Source organism: Carassius auratus, unplaced genomic scaffold (assembly GCF_003368295.1).
Source record: "Carassius auratus strain Wakin unplaced genomic scaffold, ASM336829v1 scaf_tig00217321, whole genome shotgun sequence".
In the NCBI taxonomy this organism is placed as follows: Eukaryota; Metazoa; Chordata; class Actinopteri; order Cypriniformes; family Cyprinidae; genus Carassius; species Carassius auratus.
The window spans coordinates 850-24,558 of NW_020529000.1; the positions used below are offsets into that span (position 1 = coordinate 850).

Here is a 23,709-nt window from a genome sequence, read left to right on the forward strand (position 1 = left end):
TACGTATTTGAAGAGAGCTGGTCAGGCCATACCTTCTGGTGGTGACTGTCGAAGTTCGTCTATGCTTGACTTCAGCTCCGCTCCAACTGCAGATGGGAGAACCACCAAAGCGTTGTCCAGGCTTTCAATCTGTGGAGACGTGCAAAAATGGAAAAGCTCAACATTTACGTCTACTCACTGAATAAAGACAAGAAACCAAGGGAGCCGGATTGTTTACATTGCATCGTAAGAGTCGCAGGTGAGGTTGGCGGGGATCACCACCAAAACTGAAGGACGGAAGCTGGCCAGCAGGACCACGAGATTAATTTGGAACCACAGCTCATAGTCACTGGTTTGGAAGAGAGGGAATTTGGGAGCCAGAGCCGTCAAAGTCAGGTTCAGTATTGCGTCCCGGACGTCCGCGTTTGTGATGTAGGCGATGTTTTCCTGAGAGGGGAGGGTGGGGGAAGAGACACATTCAGCACCACGATAGGACCCTCTAGAACAACCTGCTTGCTCGCAAGCAGCACATTCTGGGTCTAAGCCATTATAGATAAATTGCATTAAAAAGGGGGATAAGTTGAAAAAAGACTCACCTCCTTGCTGACCTCCACGAACGTTTCAAAGAATTTCTCTAGCTGCTTCTCATCTGGGGCTCTCAGGATGCTGCTCAACACCTCTTCACCACGGTCACATTTTCAAGAGCACCGGTGGACGGATCCAACAGGAGCTCTGCTTTCTGGTCAGGTGACAGGGATTCCAAAGCTGCCAGCTAAGGTGAACAAAACCCATACACAAAGCAAATAACGCATGACTGTTGGTGACTTGCGGTCTTTCCAAAGACATAAAAAAAAAGAAACAACCAAAAATCACTTCCATTCAAAGGTTACCTTAAAGCTGTGGAAAGGAGAAACATAATAAAAATAGGTTATTTACCCCACTGATGTTCAGCTCCTTGAGGTCTGTGTAATTGGCCACCGTGGAGAATAGACCCAAGTTGATGTCAAGCCACTCAGCATCGTTTCCGATGTCCCTTCTGCAATCTGTTTTCAAAATAGGGGTGGAAGAAGATCAGCCTGTGTCGGTGCGCTGCTATGAAGCAGACACACAAAAACCCTGACATGTCAGCATAAACAAAACCAGCAAACGCACGCCACCCGGCAACATAGAGGTGCCGGGAAAGCACGTCCTGGAAGGTCTACCTGGACTGTTGAATCGGACGGCAAATTGCTTCAGGTGCTCCACCAGAACCCTGGTTATCTCCTGCCTCCTGGTGAATGTCATTTTGTAGAAAACATCTCCCATTCCCTCAACGCTGCAACAGAAAGTCACAGAAGGGTGTTAAGGTGGGCATGTCGATGAAGATCGACAAGGATCCTTTCTCCACATTCAGGCACTCACATCACATGGTAGTTGGTGCAGTTGATGCCAGCTGTGACCTTAAGCAGCATTTCTGCGGTGAAACTGGGGAGGACAGGGATGAGCTTCTCGGTGAACCACACTTCCCAGTCATGAGCCACAAATTCCGGGAACTTCAGTTCAATGATCACGAATGTTCGGTTCATCATCACGTCTCTCACAGCGGGGGCGATATCGGGAATCTGCAGGGATAAAACACCGGGAGTGTTAATGGCACTGCGTGAAAGTAGCGTTCTTTGGGCTAGTCTTCATGGCTTCCACGCGACCTCTGTCAGACACTTTGACTCATTGACTTGCCTCAGGAGATGCGGTTAGAGTCGTCAGAAACTCCTCCACGTTCTTGAAAGCATTGCCATTCTCCAGGCGGTCAAACACAGCGACGATCTGATTGGTGTTGTTCAACGCTCCGGAGCTCAGTGTCAGTTCAGCTACTTGGCTGGGGCTCAGCAGCGCCAACGATGCAAACTGAAGCACAACATGGACAGCAGATGGTATAGCACAGGCGTTTACTTCAAATCAAGATTGCATTCATAAAAAAAATGAAGATTCACAAGGTCAACTGGAGCGAACCAAAGGTTACTCACGCTGGAGAAATTTTCATTCAGCCTTTGGAGATCCTCCAAGGTAGCGTAGACGGAGAAGTTGCCAAAGTTCTTCTCCAGCCAGTCAGCGCTGCTTGTAGTATTGGCAAGACAGGCAGGATCTGGATTGAACATTGGGGGAATTAGACAGAACACCACTGAACTGGCGAAACACCCATGACAAGCCGAGACGCTGAAGGATGCCTAAGGAACTACAGCATGACGGGTGGCAACTCAAGACATTGACAGGGCTTAAAGTACCTGGTAGGTCATCTCTCGAGAGGAAGGGATTGACAAATTCAGTGAAGACGACCCGTTGTTGCCCCACCTCCATGAGGGACGCTTGACGACTGAGAGCCTGCACCCTATTTCGGGAGAGATCGTCGGCCGTTAAGGATTGCACAACTCCACTCCCCTGACTACCACTTCGGGATTTACAGAGCACTGAAGATACTTACACAACTTGGTAGGTGTCGCAACTGAAGTTCTTGGAGCTAAGGCAGGACAGGAAGTCCCTGGAGACCGCTGGCAAGAATGGTCTCAGCCTTCCCTGGAACCAGTCGCTAATGAAGCTGACATCTGTCAGTTGAGCGGCGCTGAAGTTGTTGACTTTCACCTCTCCGATGGCATCGAGAATACTGGACTCAGCCTGATGGCCACTGAGGTTCTGTGAAAGCAAAGGGACATATCTCAATGTAGAGCCCAGAGACAGCACTTCATCTCCTGTTCCAGCAAGCCGGGGTGTCACTCACATTGTTGGAGTACGCTGACAGAGCAACCTCCAGAACTCCCGCGACTTTCTGGAAAAAAAGCTTCCACGTCTCTGCGCTGCTGTTCATGCTGCTCGGCACTTTGCAAGTCAGCAGCGTGACGAGAGCATCAGAGGACAGGGATGATGCGTCCTTTAAAAGAGTGGACAGATTCGTGCAGTCAGAGAACCAGGACTCTTTGCAAATACAGGCATTCAGGTGCACCGTTCATGGAAGACTTACCGATGAGCAGGCATAATTAGGGATGGTGAAGTTGCACAGCTGATCCGAGGAAGGAGGCTGGCTCCCGGGTCGACCACTGCAAGGGACAAAACCATGTTATCCATTGTCACCACTTTAAAGCCTATCTCTGTTCTCAGCAGGCACCAAACCGATACTCACCTGTTGACACCACTACACAGCTTCACCTCTGCAAAGCAAACAAACATAAAAAAACAAAAGATGAGGTCTAGAATTTACTAGCCATCTCATGATTTTATCACAAACTGATGAAAATCTATCAATCGCAAACTAGCATCCTGTGATCTGACTCACCATCCACTATTGTCTCTTTGCACTGGTGAGAAGGAAGACAAGGCAAGAAAATATAAGAAAACCATCACGTACAGCTTCTAATGGGCTTGAACTGTACCCATAACCTATGTACGATAATGAAGTACTTACGAAACCCACAGGACGAGGAGGCGTGCAGCCTGAGGAGAAAACCAAGACAAACAAGATTTCTGTCAATGGGAGGCCACTTGCAAATTGCTTACATTCACTTGCATTTGGTAAGAACTCTTTTGGTTGACCAAAGAACAACACTGCGATCTTTACGTATTTGAAGAGAGCTGGTCAGGCCATACCTTCTGGTGGTGACTGTCGAAGTTCGTCTATGCTTGACTTCAGCTCCGCTCCAACTGCAGATGGGAGAACCACCAAAGCGTTGTCCAGGCCTTTCAATCTGTGGAGACGTGCAAAAATGGAAAAGCTCAACATTTACGTCTACTCACTGAATAAAGACAAGAAACCAAGGGAGCCGGATTGTTTACATTGCATCGTAAGAGTCGCAGGTGAGGTTGGCGGGGATCACCACCAAAACTGAAGGACGGAAGCTGGCCAGCAGGACCACGAGATTAATTTGGAACCACAGCTCATAGTCACTGGTTTGGAAGAGAGGGAATTTGGGAGCCAGAGCCGTCAAAGTCAGGTTCAGTATTGCGTCCCGGACGTCCGCGTTTGTGATGTAGGCGATGTTTTCCTGAGAGGGGAGGGTGGGGGAAGAGACACATTCAGCACCACGATAGGACCCTCTAGAACAACCTGCTTGCTCGCAAGCAGCACATTCTGGGTCTAAGCCATTATAGATAAATTGCATTAAAAAGGGGGGATAAGTTGAAAAAAGACTCACCTCCTTGCTGACCTCCACGAACGTTTCAAAGAATTTCTCTAGCTGCTTCTCATCTGGGGCTCTCAGGATGCTGCTCAACACCTCCTTCACCACGGTCACATTTTCAAGAGCACCGGTGGACGGATCCAACAGGAGCTCTGCTTTCTGGTCAGGTGACAGGGATTCCAAAGCTGCCAGCTAAGGTGAACAAAACCCATACACAAAGCAAATAACGCATGACTGTTGGTGACTTGCGGTCTTTCCAAAGACATAAAAAAAAAAGAAACAACCAAAAATCACTTCCATTCAAAGGTTACCTTAAAGCTGTGTGAAAGGAGAAACATAATAAAAATAGGTTATTTACCCCACTGATGTTCAGCTCCTTGAGGTCTGTGTAATTGGCCACCGTGGAGAATAGACCCAAGTTGATGTCAAGCCACTCAGCATCGTTTCCGATGTCCTTTCTGCAATCTGTTTTTCAAAATAGGGGTGGAAGAAGATCAGCCTGTGTCGGTGCGCTGCTATGAAGCAGACACACAAAAACCCTGACATGTCAGCATAAACAAAACCAGCAACGCACGCCACCCGGCAACATAGAGGTGCCGGGAAAGCACGTCCTGGAAGGTCTACCTGGACTGTTGAATCGGACGGCAAATTGCTTCAGGTGCTCCACCAGAACCCTGGTTATCTCCTGCCTCCTGGTGAATGTCATTTTGTAGAAAACATCTCCCATTCCCTCAACGCTGCAACAGAAAGTCACAGAAGGGTGTTAAGGTGGGCATGTCGATGAAGATCGACAAGGATCCTTTCTCCACATTCAGGCACTCACATCACATGGTAGTTGGTGCAGTTGATGCCAGCTGTGACCTTAAGCAGCATTTCTGCGGTGAAACTGGGGAGGACAGGGATGAGCTTCTCGGTGAACCACACTTCCCAGTCATGAGCCACAAATTCCGGGAACTTCAGTTCAATGATCACGAATGTTCGGTTCATCATCACGTCTCTCACAGCGGGGGCGATATCGGGAATCTGCAGGGATAAAACACCGGGAGTGTTAATGGCACTGCGTGAAAGTAGCGTTCTTTGGGCTAGTCTTCATGGCTTCCACGCGACCTCTGTCAGACACTTTGACTCATTGACTTGCCTCAGGAGATGCGGTTAGAGTCGTCAGAAACTCCTCCACGTTCTTGAAAGCATTGCCATTCTCCAGGCGGTCAAACACAGCGACGATCTGATTGGTGTTGTTCAACGCTCCGGAGCTCAGTGTCAGTTCAGCTACTTGGCTGGGGCTCAGCAGCGCCAACGATGCAAACTGAAGCACAACATGGACAGCAGATGGTATAGCACAGGCGTTTACTTCAAATCAAGATTGCATTCATAAAAAAAATGAAGATTCACAAGGTCAACTGGAGCGAACCAAAGGTTACTCACGCTGGAGAAATTTTCATTCAGCCTTTGGAGATCCTCCAAGGTAGCGTAGACGGAGAAGTTGCCAAAGTTCTTCTCCAGCCAGTCAGCGCTGCTTGTAGTATTGGCAAGACAGGCAGGATCTGGATTGAACATTGGGGGAATTAGACAGAACACCACTGAACTGGCGAAACACCCATGACAAGCCGAGACGCTGAAGGATGCCTAAGGAACTACAGCATGACGGGTGGCAACTCAAGACATTGACAGGGCTTAAAGTACCTGGTAGGTCATCTCTCGAGAGGAAGGGATTGACAAATTCAGTGAAGACGACCCGTTGTTGCCCCACCTCCATGAGGGACGCTTGACGACTGAGAGCCTGCACCCTATTTCGGGAGAGATCGTCGGCCGTTAAGGATTGCACAACTCCACTCCCCTGACTACCACTTCGGGATTTACAGAGCACTGAAGATACTTACACAACTTGGTAGGTGTCGCAACTGAAGTTCTTGGAGCTAAGGCAGGACAGGAAGTCCCTGGAGACCGCTGGCAAGAATGGTCTCAGCCTTCCCTGGAACCAGTCGCTAATGAAGCTGACATCTGTCAGTTGAGCGGCGCTGAAGTTGTTGACTTTCACCTCTCCGATGGCATCGAGAATACTGGACTCAGCCTGATGGCCACTGAGGTTCTGTGAAAGCAAAGGGACATATCTCAATGTAGAGCCCAGAGACAGCACTTCATCTCCTGTTCCAGCAAGCCGGGGTGTCACTCACATTGTTGGAGTACGCTGACAGAGCAACCTCCAGAACTCCCGCGACTTTCTGGAAAAAAAGCTTCCACGTCTCTGCGCTGCTGTTCATGCTGCTCGGCACTTTGCAAGTCAGCAGCGTGACGAGAGCATCAGAGGACAGGGATGATGCGTCCTTTAAAAGAGTGGACAGATTCGTGCAGTCAGAGAACCAGGACTCTTTGCAAATACAGGCATTCAGGTGCACCGTTCATGGAAGACTTACCGATGAGCAGGCATAATTAGGGATGGTGAAGTTGCACAGCTGATCCGAGGAAGGAGGCTGGCTCCCGGGTCGACCACTGCAAGGGACAAAACCATGTTATCCATTGTCACCACTTTAAAGCCTATCTCTGTTCTCAGCAGGCACCAAACCGATACTCACCTGTTGACACCACTACACAGCTTCACCTCTGCAAAGCAAACAAACATAAAAAAACAAAAGATGAGGTCTAGAATTTACTAGCCATCTCATGATTTTATCACAAACTGATGAAAATCTATCAATCGCAAACTAGCATCCTGTGATCTGACTCACCATCCACTATTGTCTCTTTGCACTGGTGAGAAGGAAGACAAGGCAAGAAAATATAAGAAAACCATCACGTACAGCTTCTAATGGGCTTGAACTGTACCCATAACCTATGTACGATAATGAAGTACTTACGAAACCCACAGGACGAGGAGGCGTGCAGCCTGAGGAGAAAACCAAGACAAACAAGATTTCTGTCAATGGGAGGCCACTTGCAAATTGCTTACATTCACTTGCATTTGGTAAGAACTCTTTTGGTTGACCAAAGAACAACACTGCGATCTTTACGTATTTGAAGAGAGCTGGTCAGGCCATACCTTCTGGTGGTGACTGTCGAAGTTCGTCTATGCTTGACTTCAGCTCCGCTCCAACTGCAGATGGGAGAACCACCAAAGCGTTGTCCAGGCCTTTCAATCTGTGGAGACGTGCAAAAATGGAAAAGCTCAACATTTACGTCTACTCACTGAATAAAGACAAGAAACCAAGGGAGCCGGATTGTTTACATTGCATCGTAAGAGTCGCAGGTGAGGTTGGCGGGGATCACCACCAAAACTGAAGGACGGAAGCTGGCCAGCAGGACCACGAGATTAATTTGGAACCACAGCTCATAGTCACTGGTTTGGAAGAGAGGGAATTTGGGAGCCAGAGCCGTCAAAGTCAGGTTCAGTATTGCGTCCCGGACGTCCGCGTTTGTGATGTAGGCGATGTTTTCCTGAGAGGGGAGGGTGGGGGAAGAGACACATTCAGCACCACGATAGGACCCTCTAGAACAACCTGCTTGCTCGCAAGCAGCACATTCTGGGTCTAAGCCATTATAGATAAATTGCATTAAAAAGGGGGATAAGTTGAAAAAAGACTCACCTCCTTGCTGACCTCCACGAACGTTTCAAAGAATTTCTCTAGCTGCTTCTCATCTGGGGCTCTCAGGATGCTGCTCAACACCTCCTTCACCACGGTCACATTTTCAAGAGCACCGGTGGACGGATCCAACAGGAGCTCTGCTTTCTGGTCAGGTGACAGGGATTCCAAAGCTGCCAGCTAAGGTGAACAAAACCCATACACAAAGCAAATAACGCATGACTGTTGGTGACTTGCGGTCTTTCCAAAGACATAAAAAAAAAGAAACAACCAAAAATCACTTCCATTCAAAGGTTACCTTAAAGCTGTGTGAAAGGAGAAACATAATAAAAATAGGTTATTTACCCCACTGATGTTCAGCTCCTTGAGGTCTGTGTAATTGGCCACCGTGGAGAATAGACCCAAGTTGATGTCAAGCCACTCAGCATCGTTTCCGATGTCCTTTCTGCAATCTGTTTTTCAAAATAGGGGTGGAAGAAGATCAGCCTGTGTCGGTGCGCTGCTATGAAGCAGACACACAAAAACCCTGACATGTCAGCATAAACAAAACCAGCAACGCACGCCACCCGGCAACATAGAGGTGCCGGGAAAGCACGTCCTGGAAGGTCTACCTGGACTGTTGAATCGGACGGCAAATTGCTTCAGGTGCTCCACCAGAACCCTGGTTATCTCCTGCCTCCTGGTGAATGTCATTTTGTAGAAAACATCTCCCATTCCCTCAACGCTGCAACAGAAAGTCACAGAAGGGTGTTAAGGTGGGCATGTCGATGAAGATCGACAAGGATCCTTTCTCCACATTCAGGCACTCACATCACATGGTAGTTGGTGCAGTTGATGCCAGCTGTGACCTTAAGCAGCATTTCTGCGGTGAAACTGGGGAGGACAGGGATGAGCTTCTCGGTGAACCACACTTCCCAGTCATGAGCCACAAATTCCGGGAACTTCAGTTCAATGATCACGAATGTTCGGTTCATCATCACGTCTCTCACAGCGGGGGCGATATCGGGAATCTGCAGGGATAAAACACCGGGAGTGTTAATGGCACTGCGTGAAAGTAGCGTTCTTTGGGCTAGTCTTCGTGGCTTCCACGCGACCTCTGTCAGACACTTTGACTCATTGACTTGCCTCAGGAGATGCGGTTAGAGTCGTCAGAAACTCCTCCACGTTCTTGAAAGCATTGCCATTCTCCAGGCGGTCAAACACAGCGACGATCTGATTGGTGTTGTTCAACGCTCCGGAGCTCAGTGTCAGTTCAGCTACTTGGCTGGGGCTCAGCAGCGCCAACGATGCAAACTGAAGCACAACATGGACAGCAGATGGTATAGCACAGGCGTTTACTTCAAATCAAGATTGCATTCATAAAAAAAATGAAGATTCACAAGGTCAACTGGAGCGAACCAAAGGTTACTCACGCTGGAGAAATTTTCATTCAGCCTTTGGAGATCCTCCAAGGTAGCGTAGACGGAGAAGTTGCCAAAGTTCTTCTCCAGCCAGTCAGCGCTGCTTGTAGTATTGGCAAGACAGGCAGGATCTGGATTGAACATTGGGGGAATTAGACAGAACACCACTGAACTGGCGAAACACCCATGACAAGCCGAGACGCTGAAGGATGCCTAAGGAACTACAGCATGACGGGTGGCAACTCAAGACATTGACAGGGCTTAAAGTACCTGGTAGGTCATCTCTCGAGAGGAAGGGATTGACAAATTCAGTGAAGACGACCCGTTGTTGCCCCACCTCCATGAGGGACGCTTGACGACTGAGAGCCTGCACCCTATTTCGGGAGAGATCGTCGGCCGTTAAGGATTGCACAACTCCACTCCCCTGACTACCACTTCGGGATTTACAGAGCACTGAAGATACTTACACAACTTGGTAGGTGTCGCAACTGAAGTTCTTGGAGCTAAGGCAGGACAGGAAGTCCCTGGAGACCGCTGGCAAGAATGGTCTCAGCCTTCCCTGGAACCAGTCGCTAATGAAGCTGACATCTGTCAGTTGAGCGGCGCTGAAGTTGTTGACTTTCACCTCTCCGATGGCATCGAGAATACTGGACTCAGCCTGATGGCCACTGAGGTTCTGTGAAAGCAAAGGGACATATCTCAATGTAGAGCCCAGAGACAGCACTTCATCTCCTGTTCCAGCAAGCCGGGGTGTCACTCACATTGTTGGAGTACGCTGACAGAGCAACCTCCAGAACTCCCGCGACTTTCTGGAAAAAAAGCTTCCACGTCTCTGCGCTGCTGTTCATGCTGCTCGGCACTTTGCAAGTCAGCAGCGTGACGAGAGCATCAGAGGACAGGGATGATGCGTCCTTTAAAAGAGTGGACAGATTCGTGCAGTCAGAGAACCAGGACTCTTTGCAAATACAGGCATTCAGGTGCACCGTTCATGGAAGACTTACCGATGAGCAGGCATAATTAGGGATGGTGAAGTTGCACAGCTGATCCGAGGAAGGAGGCTGGCTCCCGGGTCGACCACTGCAAGGGACAAAACCATGTTATCCATTGTCACCACTTTAAAGCCTATCTCTGTTCTCAGCAGGCACCAAACCGATACTCACCTGTTGACACCACTACACAGCTTCACCTCTGCAAAGCAAACAAACATAAAAAAACAAAAGATGAGGTCTAGAATTTACTAGCCATCTCATGATTTTATCACAAACTGATGAAAATCTATCAATCGCAAACTAGCATCCTGTGATCTGACTCACCATCCACTATTGTCTCTTTGCACTGGTGAGAAGGAAGACAAGGCAAGAAAATATAAGAAAACCATCACGTACAGCTTCTAATGGGCTTGAACTGTACCCATAACCTATGTACGATAATGAAGTACTTACGAAACCCACAGGACGAGGAGGCGTGCAGCCTGAGGAGAAAACCAAGACAAACAAGATTTCTGTCAATGGGAGGCCACTTGCAAATTGCTTACATTCACTTGCATTTGGTAAGAACTCTTTTGGTTGACCAAAGAACAACACTGCGATCTTTACGTATTTGAAGAGAGCTGGTCAGGCCATACCTTCTGGTGGTGACTGTCGAAGTTCGTCTATGCTTGACTTCAGCTCCGCTCCAACTGCAGATGGGAGAACCACCAAAGCGTTGTCCAGGCCTTTCAATCTGTGGAGACGTGCAAAAATGGAAAAGCTCAACATTTACGTCTACTCACTGAATAAAGACAAGAAACCAAGGGAGCCGGATTGTTTACATTGCATCGTAAGAGTCGCAGGTGAGGTTGGCGGGGATCACCACCAAAACTGAAGGACGGAAGCTGGCCAGCAGGACCACGAGATTAATTTGGAACCACAGCTCATAGTCACTGGTTTGGAAGAGAGGGAATTTGGGAGCCAGAGCCGTCAAAGTCAGGTTCAGTATTGCGTCCCGGACGTCCGCGTTTGTGATGTAGGCGATGTTTTCCTGAGAGGGGAGGGTGGGGGAAGAGACACATTCAGCACCACGATAGGACCCTCTAGAACAACCTGCTTGCTCGCAAGCAGCACATTCTGGGTCTAAGCCATTATAGATAAATTGCATTAAAAAGGGGGGATAAGTTGAAAAAAGACTCACCTCCTTGCTGACCTCCACGAACGTTTCAAAGAATTTCTCTAGCTGCTTCTCATCTGGGGCTCTCAGGATGCTGCTCAACACCTCCTTCACCACGGTCACATTTTCAAGAGCACCGGTGGACGGATCCAACAGGAGCTCTGCTTTCTGGTCAGGTGACAGGGATTCCAAAGCTGCCAGCTAAGGTGAACAAAACCCATACACAAAGCAAATAACGCATGACTGTTGGTGACTTGCGGTCTTTCCAAAGACATAAAAAAAAAAGAAACAACCAAAAATCACTTCCATTCAAAGGTTACCTTAAAGCTGTGTGAAAGGAGAAACATAATAAAAATAGGTTATTTACCCCACTGATGTTCAGCTCCTTGAGGTCTGTGTAATTGGCCACCGTGGAGAATAGACCCAAGTTGATGTCAAGCCACTCAGCATCGTTTCCGATGTCCTTTCTGCAATCTGTTTTTCAAAATAGGGGTGGAAGAAGATCAGCCTGTGTCGGTGCGCTGCTATGAAGCAGACACACAAAAACCCTGACATGTCAGCATAAACAAAACCAGCAACGCACGCCACCCGGCAACATAGAGGTGCCGGGAAAGCACGTCCTGGAAGGTCTACCTGGACTGTTGAATCGGACGGCAAATTGCTTCAGGTGCTCCACCAGAACCCTGGTTATCTCCTGCCTCCTGGTGAATGTCATTTTGTAGAAAACATCTCCCATTCCCTCAACGCTGCAACAGAAAGTCACAGAAGGGTGTTAAGGTGGGCATGTCGATGAAGATCGACAAGGATCCTTTCTCCACATTCAGGCACTCACATCACATGGTAGTTGGTGCAGTTGATGCCAGCTGTGACCTTAAGCAGCATTTCTGCGGTGAAACTGGGGAGGACAGGGATGAGCTTCTCGGTGAACCACACTTCCCAGTCATGAGCCACAAATTCCGGGAACTTCAGTTCAATGATCACGAATGTTCGGTTCATCATCACGTCTCTCACAGCGGGGGCGATATCGGGAATCTGCAGGGATAAAACACCGGGAGTGTTAATGGCACTGCGTGAAAGTAGCGTTCTTTGGGCTAGTCTTCATGGCTTCCACGCGACCTCTGTCAGACACTTTGACTCATTGACTTGCCTCAGGAGATGCGGTTAGAGTCGTCAGAAACTCCTCCACGTTCTTGAAAGCATTGCCATTCTCCAGGCGGTCAAACACAGCGACGATCTGATTGGTGTTGTTCAACGCTCCGGAGCTCAGTGTCAGTTCAGCTACTTGGCTGGGGCTCAGCAGCGCCAACGATGCAAACTGAAGCACAACATGGACAGCAGATGGTATAGCACAGGCGTTTACTTCAAATCAAGATTGCATTCATAAAAAAAATGAAGATTCACAAGGTCAACTGGAGCGAACCAAAGGTTACTCACGCTGGAGAAATTTTCATTCAGCCTTTGGAGATCCTCCAAGGTAGCGTAGACGGAGAAGTTGCCAAAGTTCTTCTCCAGCCAGTCAGCGCTGCTTGTAGTATTGGCAAGACAGGCAGGATCTGGATTGAACATTGGGGGAATTAGACAGAACACCACTGAACTGGCGAAACACCCATGACAAGCCGAGACGCTGAAGGATGCCTAAGGAACTACAGCATGACGGGTGGCAACTCAAGACATTGACAGGGCTTAAAGTACCTGGTAGGTCATCTCTCGAGAGGAAGGGATTGACAAATTCAGTGAAGACGACCCGTTGTTGCCCCACCTCCATGAGGGACGCTTGACGACTGAGAGCCTGCACCCTATTTCGGGAGAGATCGTCGGCCGTTAAGGATTGCACAACTCCACTCCCCTGACTACCACTTCGGGATTTACAGAGCACTGAAGATACTTACACAACTTGGTAGGTGTCGCAACTGAAGTTCTTGGAGCTAAGGCAGGACAGGAAGTCCCTGGAGACCGCTGGCAAGAATGGTCTCAGCCTTCCCTGGAACCAGTCGCTAATGAAGCTGACATCTGTCAGTTGAGCGGCGCTGAAGTTGTTGACTTTCACCTCTCCGATGGCATCGAGAATACTGGACTCAGCCTGATGGCCACTGAGGTTCTGTGAAAGCAAAGGGACATATCTCAATGTAGAGCCCAGAGACAGCACTTCATCTCCTGTTCCAGCAAGCCGGGGTGTCACTCACATTGTTGGAGTACGCTGACAGAGCAACCTCCAGAACTCCCGCGACTTTCTGGAAAAAAAGCTTCCACGTCTCTGCGCTGCTGTTCATGCTGCTCGGCACTTTGCAAGTCAGCAGCGTGACGAGAGCATCAGAGGACAGGGATGATGCGTCCTTTAAAAGAGTGGACAGATTCGTGCAGTCAGAGAACCAGGACTCTTTGCAAATACAGGCATTCAGGTGCACCGTTCATGGAAGACTTACCGATGAGCAGGCATAATTAGAGATGGTGAAGTTGCACAGCTGATCCGAGGAAGGAGGCTGGCTCCCGGGTCGACCACTGCAAGGGACAAAACCATGTTATCCATTGTCACCACTTTAAAGCCTATCTCTGTTCTCAGCAGGCACCAAACCGATACTCACCTGTTGACACCACTACACAGCTTCACCTCTGCAAAGCAAACAAACATAAAAAAACAAAAGATGAGGTCTAGAATTTACTAGCCATCTCATGATTTTATCACAAACTGATGAAAATCTATCAATCGCAAACTAGCATCCTGTGATCTGACTCACCATCCACTATTGTCTCTTTGCACTGGTGAGAAGGAAGACAAGGCAAGAAAATATAAGAAAACCATCACGTACAGCTTCTAATGGGCTTGAACTGTACCCATAACCTATGTACGATAATGAAGTACTTACGAAACCCACAGGACGAGGAGGCGTGCAGCCTGAGGAGAAAACCAAGACAAACAAGATTTCTGTCAATGGGAGGCCACTTGCAAATTGCTTACATTCACTTGCATTTGGTAAGAACTCTTTTGGTTGACCAAAGAACAACACTGCGATCTTTACGTATTTGAAGAGAGCTGGTCAGGCCATACCTTCTGGTGGTGACTGTCGAAGTTCGTCTATGCTTGACTTCAGCTCCGCTCCAACTGCAGATGGGAGAACCACCAAAGCGTTGTCCAGGCCTTTCAATCTGTGGAGACGTGCAAAAATGGAAAAGCTCAACATTTACGTCTACTCACTGAATAAAGACAAGAAACCAAGGGAGCCGGATTGTTTACATTGCATCGTAAGAGTCGCAGGTGAGGTTGGCGGGGATCACCACCAAAACTGAAGGACGGAAGCTGGCCAGCAGGACCACGAGATTAATTTGGAACCACAGCTCATAGTCACTGGTTTGGAAGAGAGGGAATTTGGGAGCCAGAGCCGTCAAAGTCAGGTTCAGTATTGCGTCCCGGACGTCCGCGTTTGTGATGTAGGCGATGTTTTCCTGAGAGGGGAGGGTGGGGGAAGAGACACATTCAGCACCACGATAGGACCCTCTAGAACAACCTGCTTGCTCGCAAGCAGCACATTCTGGGTCTAAGCCATTATAGATAAATTGCATTAAAAAGGGGGGATAAGTTGAAAAAAGACTCACCTCCTTGCTGACCTCCACGAACGTTTCAAAGAATTTCTCTAGCTGCTTCTCATCTGGGGCTCTCAGGATGCTGCTCAACACCTCCTTCACCACGGTCACATTTTCAAGAGCACCGGTGGACGGATCCAACAGGAGCTCTGCTTTCTGGTCAGGTGACAGGGATTCCAAAGCTGCCAGCTAAGGTGAACAAAACCCATACACAAAGCAAATAACGCATGACTGTTGGTGACTTGCGGTCTTCCCAAAGACATAAAAAAAAGAAAACAACCAAAAATCACTTCCATTCAAAGGTTACCTTAAAGCTGTGTGAAAGGAGAAACATAATAAAAATAGGTTATTTACCCCACTGATGTTCAGCTCCTTGAGGTCTGTGTAATTGGCCACCGTGGAGAATAGACCCAAGTTGATGTCAAGCCACTCAGCATCGTTTCCGATGTCCTTTCTGCAATCTGTTTTTCAAAATAGGGGTGGAAGAAGATCAGCCTGTGTCGGTGCGCTGCTATGAAGCAGACACACAAAAACCCTGACATGTCAGCATAAACAAAACCAGCAACGCACGCCACCCGGCAACATAGAGGTGCCGGGAAAGCACGTCCTGGAAGGTCTACCTGGACTGTTGAATCGGACGGCAAATTGCTTCAGGTGCTCCACCAGAACCCTGGTTATCTCCTGCCTCCTGGTGAATGTCATTTTGTAGAAAACATCTCCCATTCCCTCAACGCTGCAACAGAAAGTCACAGAAGGGTGTTAAGGTGGGCATGTCGATGAAGATCGACAAGGATCCTTTCTCCACATTCAGGCACTCACATCACATGGTAGTTGGTGCAGTTGATGCCAGCTGTGACCTTAAGCAGCATTTCTGCGGTGAAACTGGGGAGGACAGGGATGAGCTTCTCGGTGAACCACACTTCCCAGTCATGAGCCACAAATTCCGGGAACTTCAGTTCAATGATCACGAATGTTCGGTTCATCATCACGTCTCTCACAGCGGGGGCGATATCGGGAATCTGCAGGGATAAAACACCGGGAGCGTTAATGGCACTGCGTGAAAGTAGCGTTCTTTGGGCTAGTCTTCGTGGCTTCCACGCGACCTCTGTCAGACACTTTGACTCATTGACTTGCCTCAGGAGATGCGGTTAGAGTCGTCAGAAACTCCTCCACGTTCTTGAAAGCATTGCCATTCTCCAGGCGGTCAAACACAGCGACGATCTGATTGGTGTTGTTCAACGCTCCGGAGCTCAGTGTCAGTTCAGCTACTTGGCTGGGGCTCAGCAGCGCCAACGATGCAAACTGAAGCACAACATGGACAGCAGATGGTATAGCACAGGCGTTTACTTCAAATCAAGATTGCATTCATAAAAAAATGAAGATTCACAAGGTCAACTGGAGCGAACCAAAGGTTACTCACGCTGGAGAAATTTTCATTCAGCCTTTGGAGATCCTCCAAGGTAGCGTAGACGGAGAAGTTGCCAAAGTTCTTCTCCAGCCAGTCAGCGCTGCTTGTAGTATTGGCAAGACAGGCAGGATCTGGATTGAACATTGGGGGAATTAGACAGAACACCACTGAACTGGCGAAACACCCATGACAAGCCGAGACGCTGAAGGATGCCTAAGGAACTACAGCATGACGGGTGGCAACTCAAGACATTGACAGGGCTTAAAGTACCTGGTAGGTCATCTCTCGAGAGGAAGGGATTGACAAATTCAGTGAAGACGACCCGTTGTTGCCCCACCTCCATGAGGGACGCTTGACGACTGAGAGCCTGCACCCTATTTCGGGAGAGATCGTCGGCCGTTAAGGATTGCACAACTCCACTCCCCTGACTACCACTTCGGGATTTACAGAGCACTGAAGATACTTACACAACTTGGTAGGTGTCGCAACTGAAGTTCTTGGAGCTAAGGCAGGACAGGAAGTCCCTGGAGACCGCTGGCAAGAATGGTCTCAGCCTTCCCTGGAACCAGTCGCTAATGAAGCTGACATCTGTCAGTTGAGCGGCGCTGAAGTTGTTGACTTTCACCTCTCCGATGGCATCGAGAATACTGGACTCAGCCTGATGGCCACTGAGGTTCTGTGAAAGCAAAGGGACATATCTCAATGTAGAGCCCAGAGACAGCACTTCATCTCCTGTTCCAGCAAGCCGGGGTGTCACTCACATTGTTGGAGTACGCTGACAGAGCAACCTCCAGAACTCCCGCGACTTTCTGGAAAAAAAGCTTCCACGTCTCTGCGCTGCTGTTCATGCTGCTCGGCACTTTGCAAGTCAGCAGCGTGACGAGAGCATCAGAGGACAGGGATGATGCGTCCTTTAAAAGAGTGGACAGATTCGTGCAGTCAGAGAACCAGGACTCTTTGCAAATACAGGCATTCAGGTGCACCGTTCATGGAAGACTTACCGATGAGCAGGCATAATTAGAGATGGTGAAGTTGCACAGCTGATCCGAGGAAGGAGGCTGGCTCCCGGGTCGACCACTGCAAGGGACAAAACCATGTTATCCATTGTCACCACTTTAAAGCCTATCTCTGTTCTCAGCAGGCACCAAACCGATACTCACCTGTTGACACCACTACACAGCTTCACCTCTGCAAAGCAAACAAACATAAAAAAACAAAAGATGAGGTCTAGAATTTACTAGCCATCTCATGATTTTATCACAAACTGATGAAAATCTATCAATCGCAAACTAGCATCCTGTGATCTGACTCACCATCCACTATTGTCTCTTTGCACTGGTGAGAAGGAAGACAAGGCAAGAAAATATAAGAAAACCATCACGTACAGCTTCTAATGGGCTTGAACTGTACCCATAACCTATGTACGATAATGAAGTACTTACGAAACCCACAGGACGAGGAGGCGTGCAGCCTGAGGAGAAAACCAAGACAAACAAGATTTCTGTCAATGGGAGGCCACTTGCAAATTGCTTACATTCACTTGCATTTGGTAAGAACTCTTTTGGTTGACCAAAGAACAACACTGCGATCTTTACGTATTTGAAGAGAGCTGGTCAGGCCATACCTTCTGGTGGTGACTGTCGAAGTTCGTCTATGCTTGACTTCAGCTCCGCTCCAACTGCAGATGGGAGAACCACCAAAGCGTTGTCCAGGCCTTTCAATCTGTGGAGACGTGCAAAAATGGAAAAGCTCAACATTTACGTCTACTCACTGAATAAAGACAAGAAACCAAGGGAGCCGGATTGTTTACATTGCATCGTAAGAGTCGCAGGTGAGGTTGGCGGGGATCACCACCAAAACTGAAGGACGGAAGCTGGCCAGCAGGACCACGAGATTAATTTGGAACCACAGCTCATAGTCACTGGTTTGGAAGAGAGGGAATTTGGGAGCCAGAGCCGTCAAAGTCAGGTTCAGTATTGCGTCCCGGACGTCCGCGTTTGTGATGTAGGCGATGTTTTCCTGAGAGGGGAGGGTGGGGGAAGAGACACATTCAGCACCACGATAGGACCCTCTAGAACAACCTGCTTGCTCGCAAGCAGCACATTCTGGGTCTAAGCCATTATAGATAAATTGCATTAAAAAGGGGGGATAAGTTGAAAAAAGACTCACCTCCTTGCTGACCTCCACGAACGTTTCAAAGAATTTCTCTAGCTGCTTCTCATCTGGGGCTCTCAGGATGCTGCTCAACACCTCCTTCACCACGGTCACATTTTCAAGAGCACCGGTGGACGGATCCAACAGGAGCTCTGCTTTCTGGTCAGGTGACAGGGATTCCAAAGCTGCCAGCTAAGGTGAACAAAACCCATACACAAAGCAAATAACGCATGACTGTTGGTGACTTGCGGTCTTCCCAAAGACATAAAAAAAAAGAAACAACCAAAAATCACTTCCATTCAAAGGTTACCTTAAAGCTGTGTGAAAGGAGAAACATAATAAAAATAGGTTATTTACCCCACTGATGTTCAGCTCCTTGAGGTCTGTGTAATTGGCCACCGTGGAGAATAGACCCAAGTTGATGTCAAGCCACTCAGCATCGTTTCCGATGTCCTTTCTGCAATCTGTTTTTCAAAATAGGGGTGGAAGAAGATCAGCCTGTGTCGGTGCGCTGCTATGAAGCAGACACACAAAAACCCTGACATGTCAGCATAAACAAAACCAGCAACGCACGCCACCCGGCAACATAGAGGTGCCGGGAAAGCACGTCCTGGAAGGTCTACCTGGACTGTTGAATCGGACGGCAAATTGCTTCAGGTGCTCCACCAGAACCCTGGTTATCTCCTGCCTCCTGGTGAATGTCATTTTGTAGAAAACATCTCCCATTCCCTCAACGCTGCAACAGAAAGTCACAGAAGGGTGTTAAGGTGGGCATGTCGATGAAGATCGACAAGGATCCTTTCTCCACATTCAGGCACTCACATCACATGGTAGTTGGTGCAGTTGATGCCAGCTGTGACCTTAAGCAGCATTTCTGCGGTGAAACTGGGGAGGACAGGGATGAGCTTCTCGGTGAACCACACTTCCCAGTCATGAGCCACAAATTCCGGGAACTTCAGTTCAATGATCACGAATGTTCGGTTCATCATCACGTCTCTCACAGCGGGGGCGATATCGGGAATCTGCAGGGATAAAACACCGGGAGTGTTAATGGCACTGCGTGAAAGTAGCGTTCTTTGGGCTAGTCTTCGTGGCTTCCACGCGACCTCTGTCAGACACTTTGACTCATTGACTTGCCTCAGGAGATGCGGTTAGAGTCGTCAGAAACTCCTCCACGTTCTTGAAAGCATTGCCATTCTCCAGGCGGTCAAACACAGCGACGATCTGATTGGTGTTGTTCAACGCTCCGGAGCTCAGTGTCAGTTCAGCTACTTGGCTGGGGCTCAGCAGCGCCAACGATGCAAACTGAAGCACAACATGGACAGCAGATGGTATAGCACAGGCGTTTACTTCAAATCAAGATTGCATTCATAAAAAAAATGAAGATTCACAAGGTCAACTGGAGCGAACCAAAGGTTACTCACGCTGGAGAAATTTTCATTCAGCCTTTGGAGATCCTCCAAGGTAGCGTAGACGGAGAAGTTGCCAAAGTTCTTCTCCAGCCAGTCAGCGCTGCTTGTAGTATTGGCAAGACAGGCAGGATCTGGATTGAACATTGGGGGAATTAGACAGAACACCACTGAACTGGCGAAACACCCATGACAAGCCGAGACGCTGAAGGATGCCTAAGGAACTACAGCATGACGGGTGGCAACTCAAGACATTGACAGGGCTTAAAGTACCTGGTAGGTCATCTCTCGAGAGGAAGGGATTGACAAATTCAGTGAAGACGACCCGTTGTTGCCCCACCTCCATGAGGGACGCTTGACGACTGAGAGCCTGCACCCTATTTCGGGAGAGATCGTCGGCCGTTAAGGATTGCACAACTCCACTCCCCTGACTACCACTTCGGGATTTACAGAGCACTGAAGATACTTACACAACTTGGTAGGTGTCGCAACTGAAGTTCTTGGAGCTAAGGCAGGACAGGAAGTCCCTGGAGACCGCTGGCAAGAATGGTCTCAGCCTTCCCTGGAACCAGTCGCTAATGAAGCTGACATCTGTCAGTTGAGCGGCGCTGAAGTTGTTGACTTTCACCTCTCCGATGGCATCGAGAATACTGGACTCAGCCTGATGGCCACTGAGGTTCTGTGAAAGCAAAGGGACATATCTCAATGTAGAGCCCAGAGACAGCACTTCATCTCCTGTTCCAGCAAGCCGGGGTGTCACTCACATTGTTGGAGTACGCTGACAGAGCAACCTCCAGAACTCCCGCGACTTTCTGGAAAAAAAGCTTCCACGTCTCTGCGCTGCTGTTCATGCTCGGCACTTTGCAAGTCAGCAGCGTGACGAGAGCATCAGAGGACAGGGATGATGCGTCCTTTAAAAGAGTGGACAGATTCGTGCAGTCAGAGAACCAGGACTCTTTGCAAATACAGGCATTCAGGTGCACCGTTCATGGAAGACTTACCGATGAGCAGGCATAATTAGAGATGGTGAAGTTGCACAGCTGATCCGAGGAAGGAGGCTGGCTCCCGGGTCGACCACTGCAAGGGACAAAACCATGTTATCCATTGTCACCACTTTAAAGCCTATCTCTGTTCTCAGCAGGCACCAAACCGATACTCACCTGTTGACACCACTACACAGCTTCACCTCTGCAAAGCAAACAAACATAAAAAAACAAAAGATGAGGTCTAGAATTTACTAGCCATCTCATGATTTTATCACAAACTGATGAAAATCTATCAATCGCAAACTAGCATCCTGTGATCTGACTCACCATCCACTATTGTCTCTTTGCACTGGTGAGAAGGAAGACAAGGCAAGAAAATATAAGAAAACCATCACGTACAGCTTCTAATGGGCTTGAACTGTACCCATAACCTATGTACGATAATGAAGTACTTACGAAACCCACAGGACGAGGAGGCGTGCAGCCTGAGGAGAAAACCAAGACAAACAAGATTTCTGTCAATGGGAGGCCACTTGCAAATTGCTTACATTCACTTGCATTTGGTAAGAACTCTTTTGGTTGACCAAAGAACAACACTGCGATCTTTACGTATTTGAAGAGAGCTGGTCAGGCCATACCTTCTGGTGGTGACTGTCGAAGTTCGTCTATGCTTGACTTCAGCTCCGCTCCAACTGCAGATGGGAGAACCACCAAAGCGTTGTCCAGGCCTTTCAATCTGTGGAGACGTGCAAAAATGGAAAAGCTCAACATTTACGTCTACTCACTGAATAAAGACAAGAAACCAAGGGAGCCGGATTGTTTACATTGCATCGTAAGAGTCGCAGGTGAGGTTGGCGGGGATCACCACCAAAACTGAAGGACGGAAGCTGGCCAGCAGGACCACGAGATTAATTTGGAACCACAGCTCATAGTCACTGGTTTGGAAGAGAGGGAATTTGGGAGCCAGAGCCGTCAAAGTCAGGTTCAGTATTGCGTCCCGGACGTCCGCGTTTGTGATGTAGGCGATGTTTTCCTGAGAGGGGAGGGTGGGGGAAGAGACACATTCAGCACCACGATAGGACCCTCTAGAACAACCTGCTTGCTCGCAAGCAGCACATTCTGGGTCTAAGCCATTATAGATAAATTGCATTAAAAAGGGGGGATAAGTTGAAAAAAGACTCACCTCCTTGCTGACCTCCACGAACGTTTCAAAGAATTTCTCTAGCTGCTTCTCATCTGGGGCTCTCAGGATGCTGCTCAACACCTCCTTCACCACGGTCACATTTTCAAGAGCAACCGGTGGACGGATCCAACAGGAGCTCTGCTTTCTGGTCAGGTGACAGGGATTCCAAAGCTGCCAGCTAAGGTGAACAAAACCCATACACAAAGCAAATAACGCATGACTGTTGGTGACTTGCGGTCTTTCCCAAAGACATAAAAAAAAAGAAACAACCAAAAATCACTTCCATTCAAAGGTTACCTTAAAGCTGTGTGAAAGGAGAAACATAATAAAAATAGGTTATTTACCCCACTGATGTTCAGCTCCTTGAGGTCTGTGTAATTGGCCACCGTGGAGAATAGACCCAAGTTGATGTCAAGCCACTCAGCATCGTTTCCGATGTCCTTTCTGCAATCTGTTTTTCAAAATAGGGGTGGAAGAAGATCAGCCTGTGTCGGTGCGCTGCTATGAAGCAGACACACAAAAACCCTGACATGTCAGCATAAACAAAACCAGCAACGCACGCCACCCGGCAACATAGAGGTGCCGGGAAAGCACGTCCTGGAAGGTCTACCTGGACTGTTGAATCGGACGGCAAATTGCTTCAGGTGCTCCACCAGAACCCTGGTTATCTCCTGCCTCCTGGTGAATGTCATTTTGTAGAAAACATCTCCCATTCCCTCAACGCTGCAACAGAAAGTCACAGAAGGGTGTTAAGGTGGGCATGTCGATGAAGATCGACAAGGATCCTTTCTCCACATTCAGGCACTCACATCACATGGTAGTTGGTGCAGTTGATGCCAGCTGTGACCTTAAGCAGCATTTCTGCGGTGAAACTGGGGAGGACAGGGATGAGCTTCTCGGTGAACCACACTTCCCAGTCATGAGCCACAAATTCCGGGAACTTCAGTTCAATGATCACGAATGTTCGGTTCATCATCACGTCTCTCACAGCGGGGGCGATATCGGGAATCTGCAGGGATAAAACACCGGGAGTGTTAATGGCACTGCGTGAAAGTAGCGTTCTTTGGGCTAGTCTTCATGGCTTCCACGCGACCTCTGTCAGACACTTTGACTCATTGACTTGCCTCAGGAGATGCGGTTAGAGTCGTCAGAAACTCCTCCACGTTCTTGAAAGCATTGCCATTCTCCAGGCGGTCAAACACAGCGACGATCTGATTGGTGTTGTTCAACGCTCCGGAGCTCAGTGTCAGTTCAGCTACTTGGCTGGGGCTCAGCAGCGCCAACGATGCAAACTGAAGCACAACATGGACAGCAGATGGTATAGCACAGGCGTTTACTTCAAATCAAGATTGCATTCATAAAAAAAATGAAGATTCACAAGGTCAACTGGAGCGAACCAAAGGTTACTCACGCTGGAGAAATTTTCATTCAGCCTTTGGAGATCCTCCAAGGTAGCGTAGACGGAGAAGTTGCCAAAGTTCTTCTCCAGCCAGTCAGCGCTGCTTGTAGTATTGGCAAGACAGGCAGGATCTGGATTGAACATTGGGGGAATTAGACAGAACACCCACTGAACTGGCGAAACACCCATGACAAGCCGAGACGCTGAAGGATGCCTAAGGAACTACAGCATGACGGGTGGCAACTCAAGACATTGACAGGGCTTAAAGTACCTGGTAGGTCATCTCTCGAGAGGAAGGGATTGACAAATTCAGTGAAGACGACCCGTTGTTGCCCCACCTCCAT

General features: G+C 48.6%; 1 protein-coding gene across 1 annotated transcript; it reads right to left on the reverse strand.

The window, feature by feature from the left end:
- Positions 1-231: 231 nt before the first annotated feature.
- LOC113100655 (uncharacterized) lies at positions 232-23,709 on the reverse strand. Its single transcript, XM_026265277.1, has 98 exons — positions 23,637-23,709; positions 23,378-23,496; positions 23,091-23,258; positions 22,776-22,975; positions 22,577-22,689; positions 22,264-22,270; positions 21,967-22,144; positions 21,608-21,816; positions 21,422-21,519; positions 21,240-21,268; positions 21,111-21,132; positions 20,958-20,985; positions 20,799-20,874; positions 20,562-20,708; positions 20,268-20,476; positions 20,071-20,174; positions 19,813-19,931; positions 19,526-19,693; positions 19,211-19,410; positions 19,012-19,124; positions 18,746-18,852; positions 18,404-18,580; positions 18,045-18,253; positions 17,859-17,956; positions 17,677-17,705; positions 17,548-17,569; positions 17,395-17,422; positions 17,236-17,311; positions 16,996-17,145; positions 16,702-16,910; positions 16,505-16,608; positions 16,247-16,365; positions 15,961-16,128; positions 15,646-15,845; positions 15,447-15,559; positions 15,181-15,287; positions 14,839-15,015; positions 14,480-14,688; positions 14,294-14,391; positions 14,112-14,140; positions 13,983-14,004; positions 13,830-13,857; positions 13,671-13,746; positions 13,431-13,580; positions 13,137-13,345; positions 12,940-13,043; positions 12,682-12,800; positions 12,395-12,562; positions 12,080-12,279; positions 11,881-11,993; positions 11,615-11,721; positions 11,272-11,448; positions 10,913-11,121; positions 10,727-10,824; positions 10,545-10,573; positions 10,416-10,437; positions 10,263-10,290; positions 10,104-10,179; positions 9,864-10,013; positions 9,570-9,778; positions 9,373-9,476; positions 9,115-9,233; positions 8,828-8,995; positions 8,513-8,712; positions 8,314-8,426; positions 8,048-8,154; positions 7,706-7,882; positions 7,348-7,556; positions 7,162-7,259; positions 6,980-7,008; positions 6,851-6,872; positions 6,698-6,725; positions 6,539-6,614; positions 6,299-6,448; positions 6,005-6,213; positions 5,808-5,911; positions 5,550-5,668; positions 5,263-5,430; positions 4,948-5,147; positions 4,749-4,861; positions 4,483-4,589; positions 4,140-4,316; positions 3,781-3,989; positions 3,595-3,692; positions 3,413-3,441; positions 3,284-3,305; positions 3,131-3,158; positions 2,972-3,047; positions 2,732-2,881; positions 2,438-2,646; positions 2,241-2,344; positions 1,983-2,101; positions 1,696-1,863; positions 1,381-1,580; positions 1,182-1,294; positions 916-1,022; positions 576-751; positions 232-426 (listed from the first exon to the last, which is right to left on the reverse strand). Exons 1-97 carry the CDS (start codon positions 23,707-23,709, stop codon positions 650-652), a joined length of 11,634 nt encoding a protein of 3,877 aa, XP_026121062.1. The 3' UTR covers positions 232-426; positions 576-649.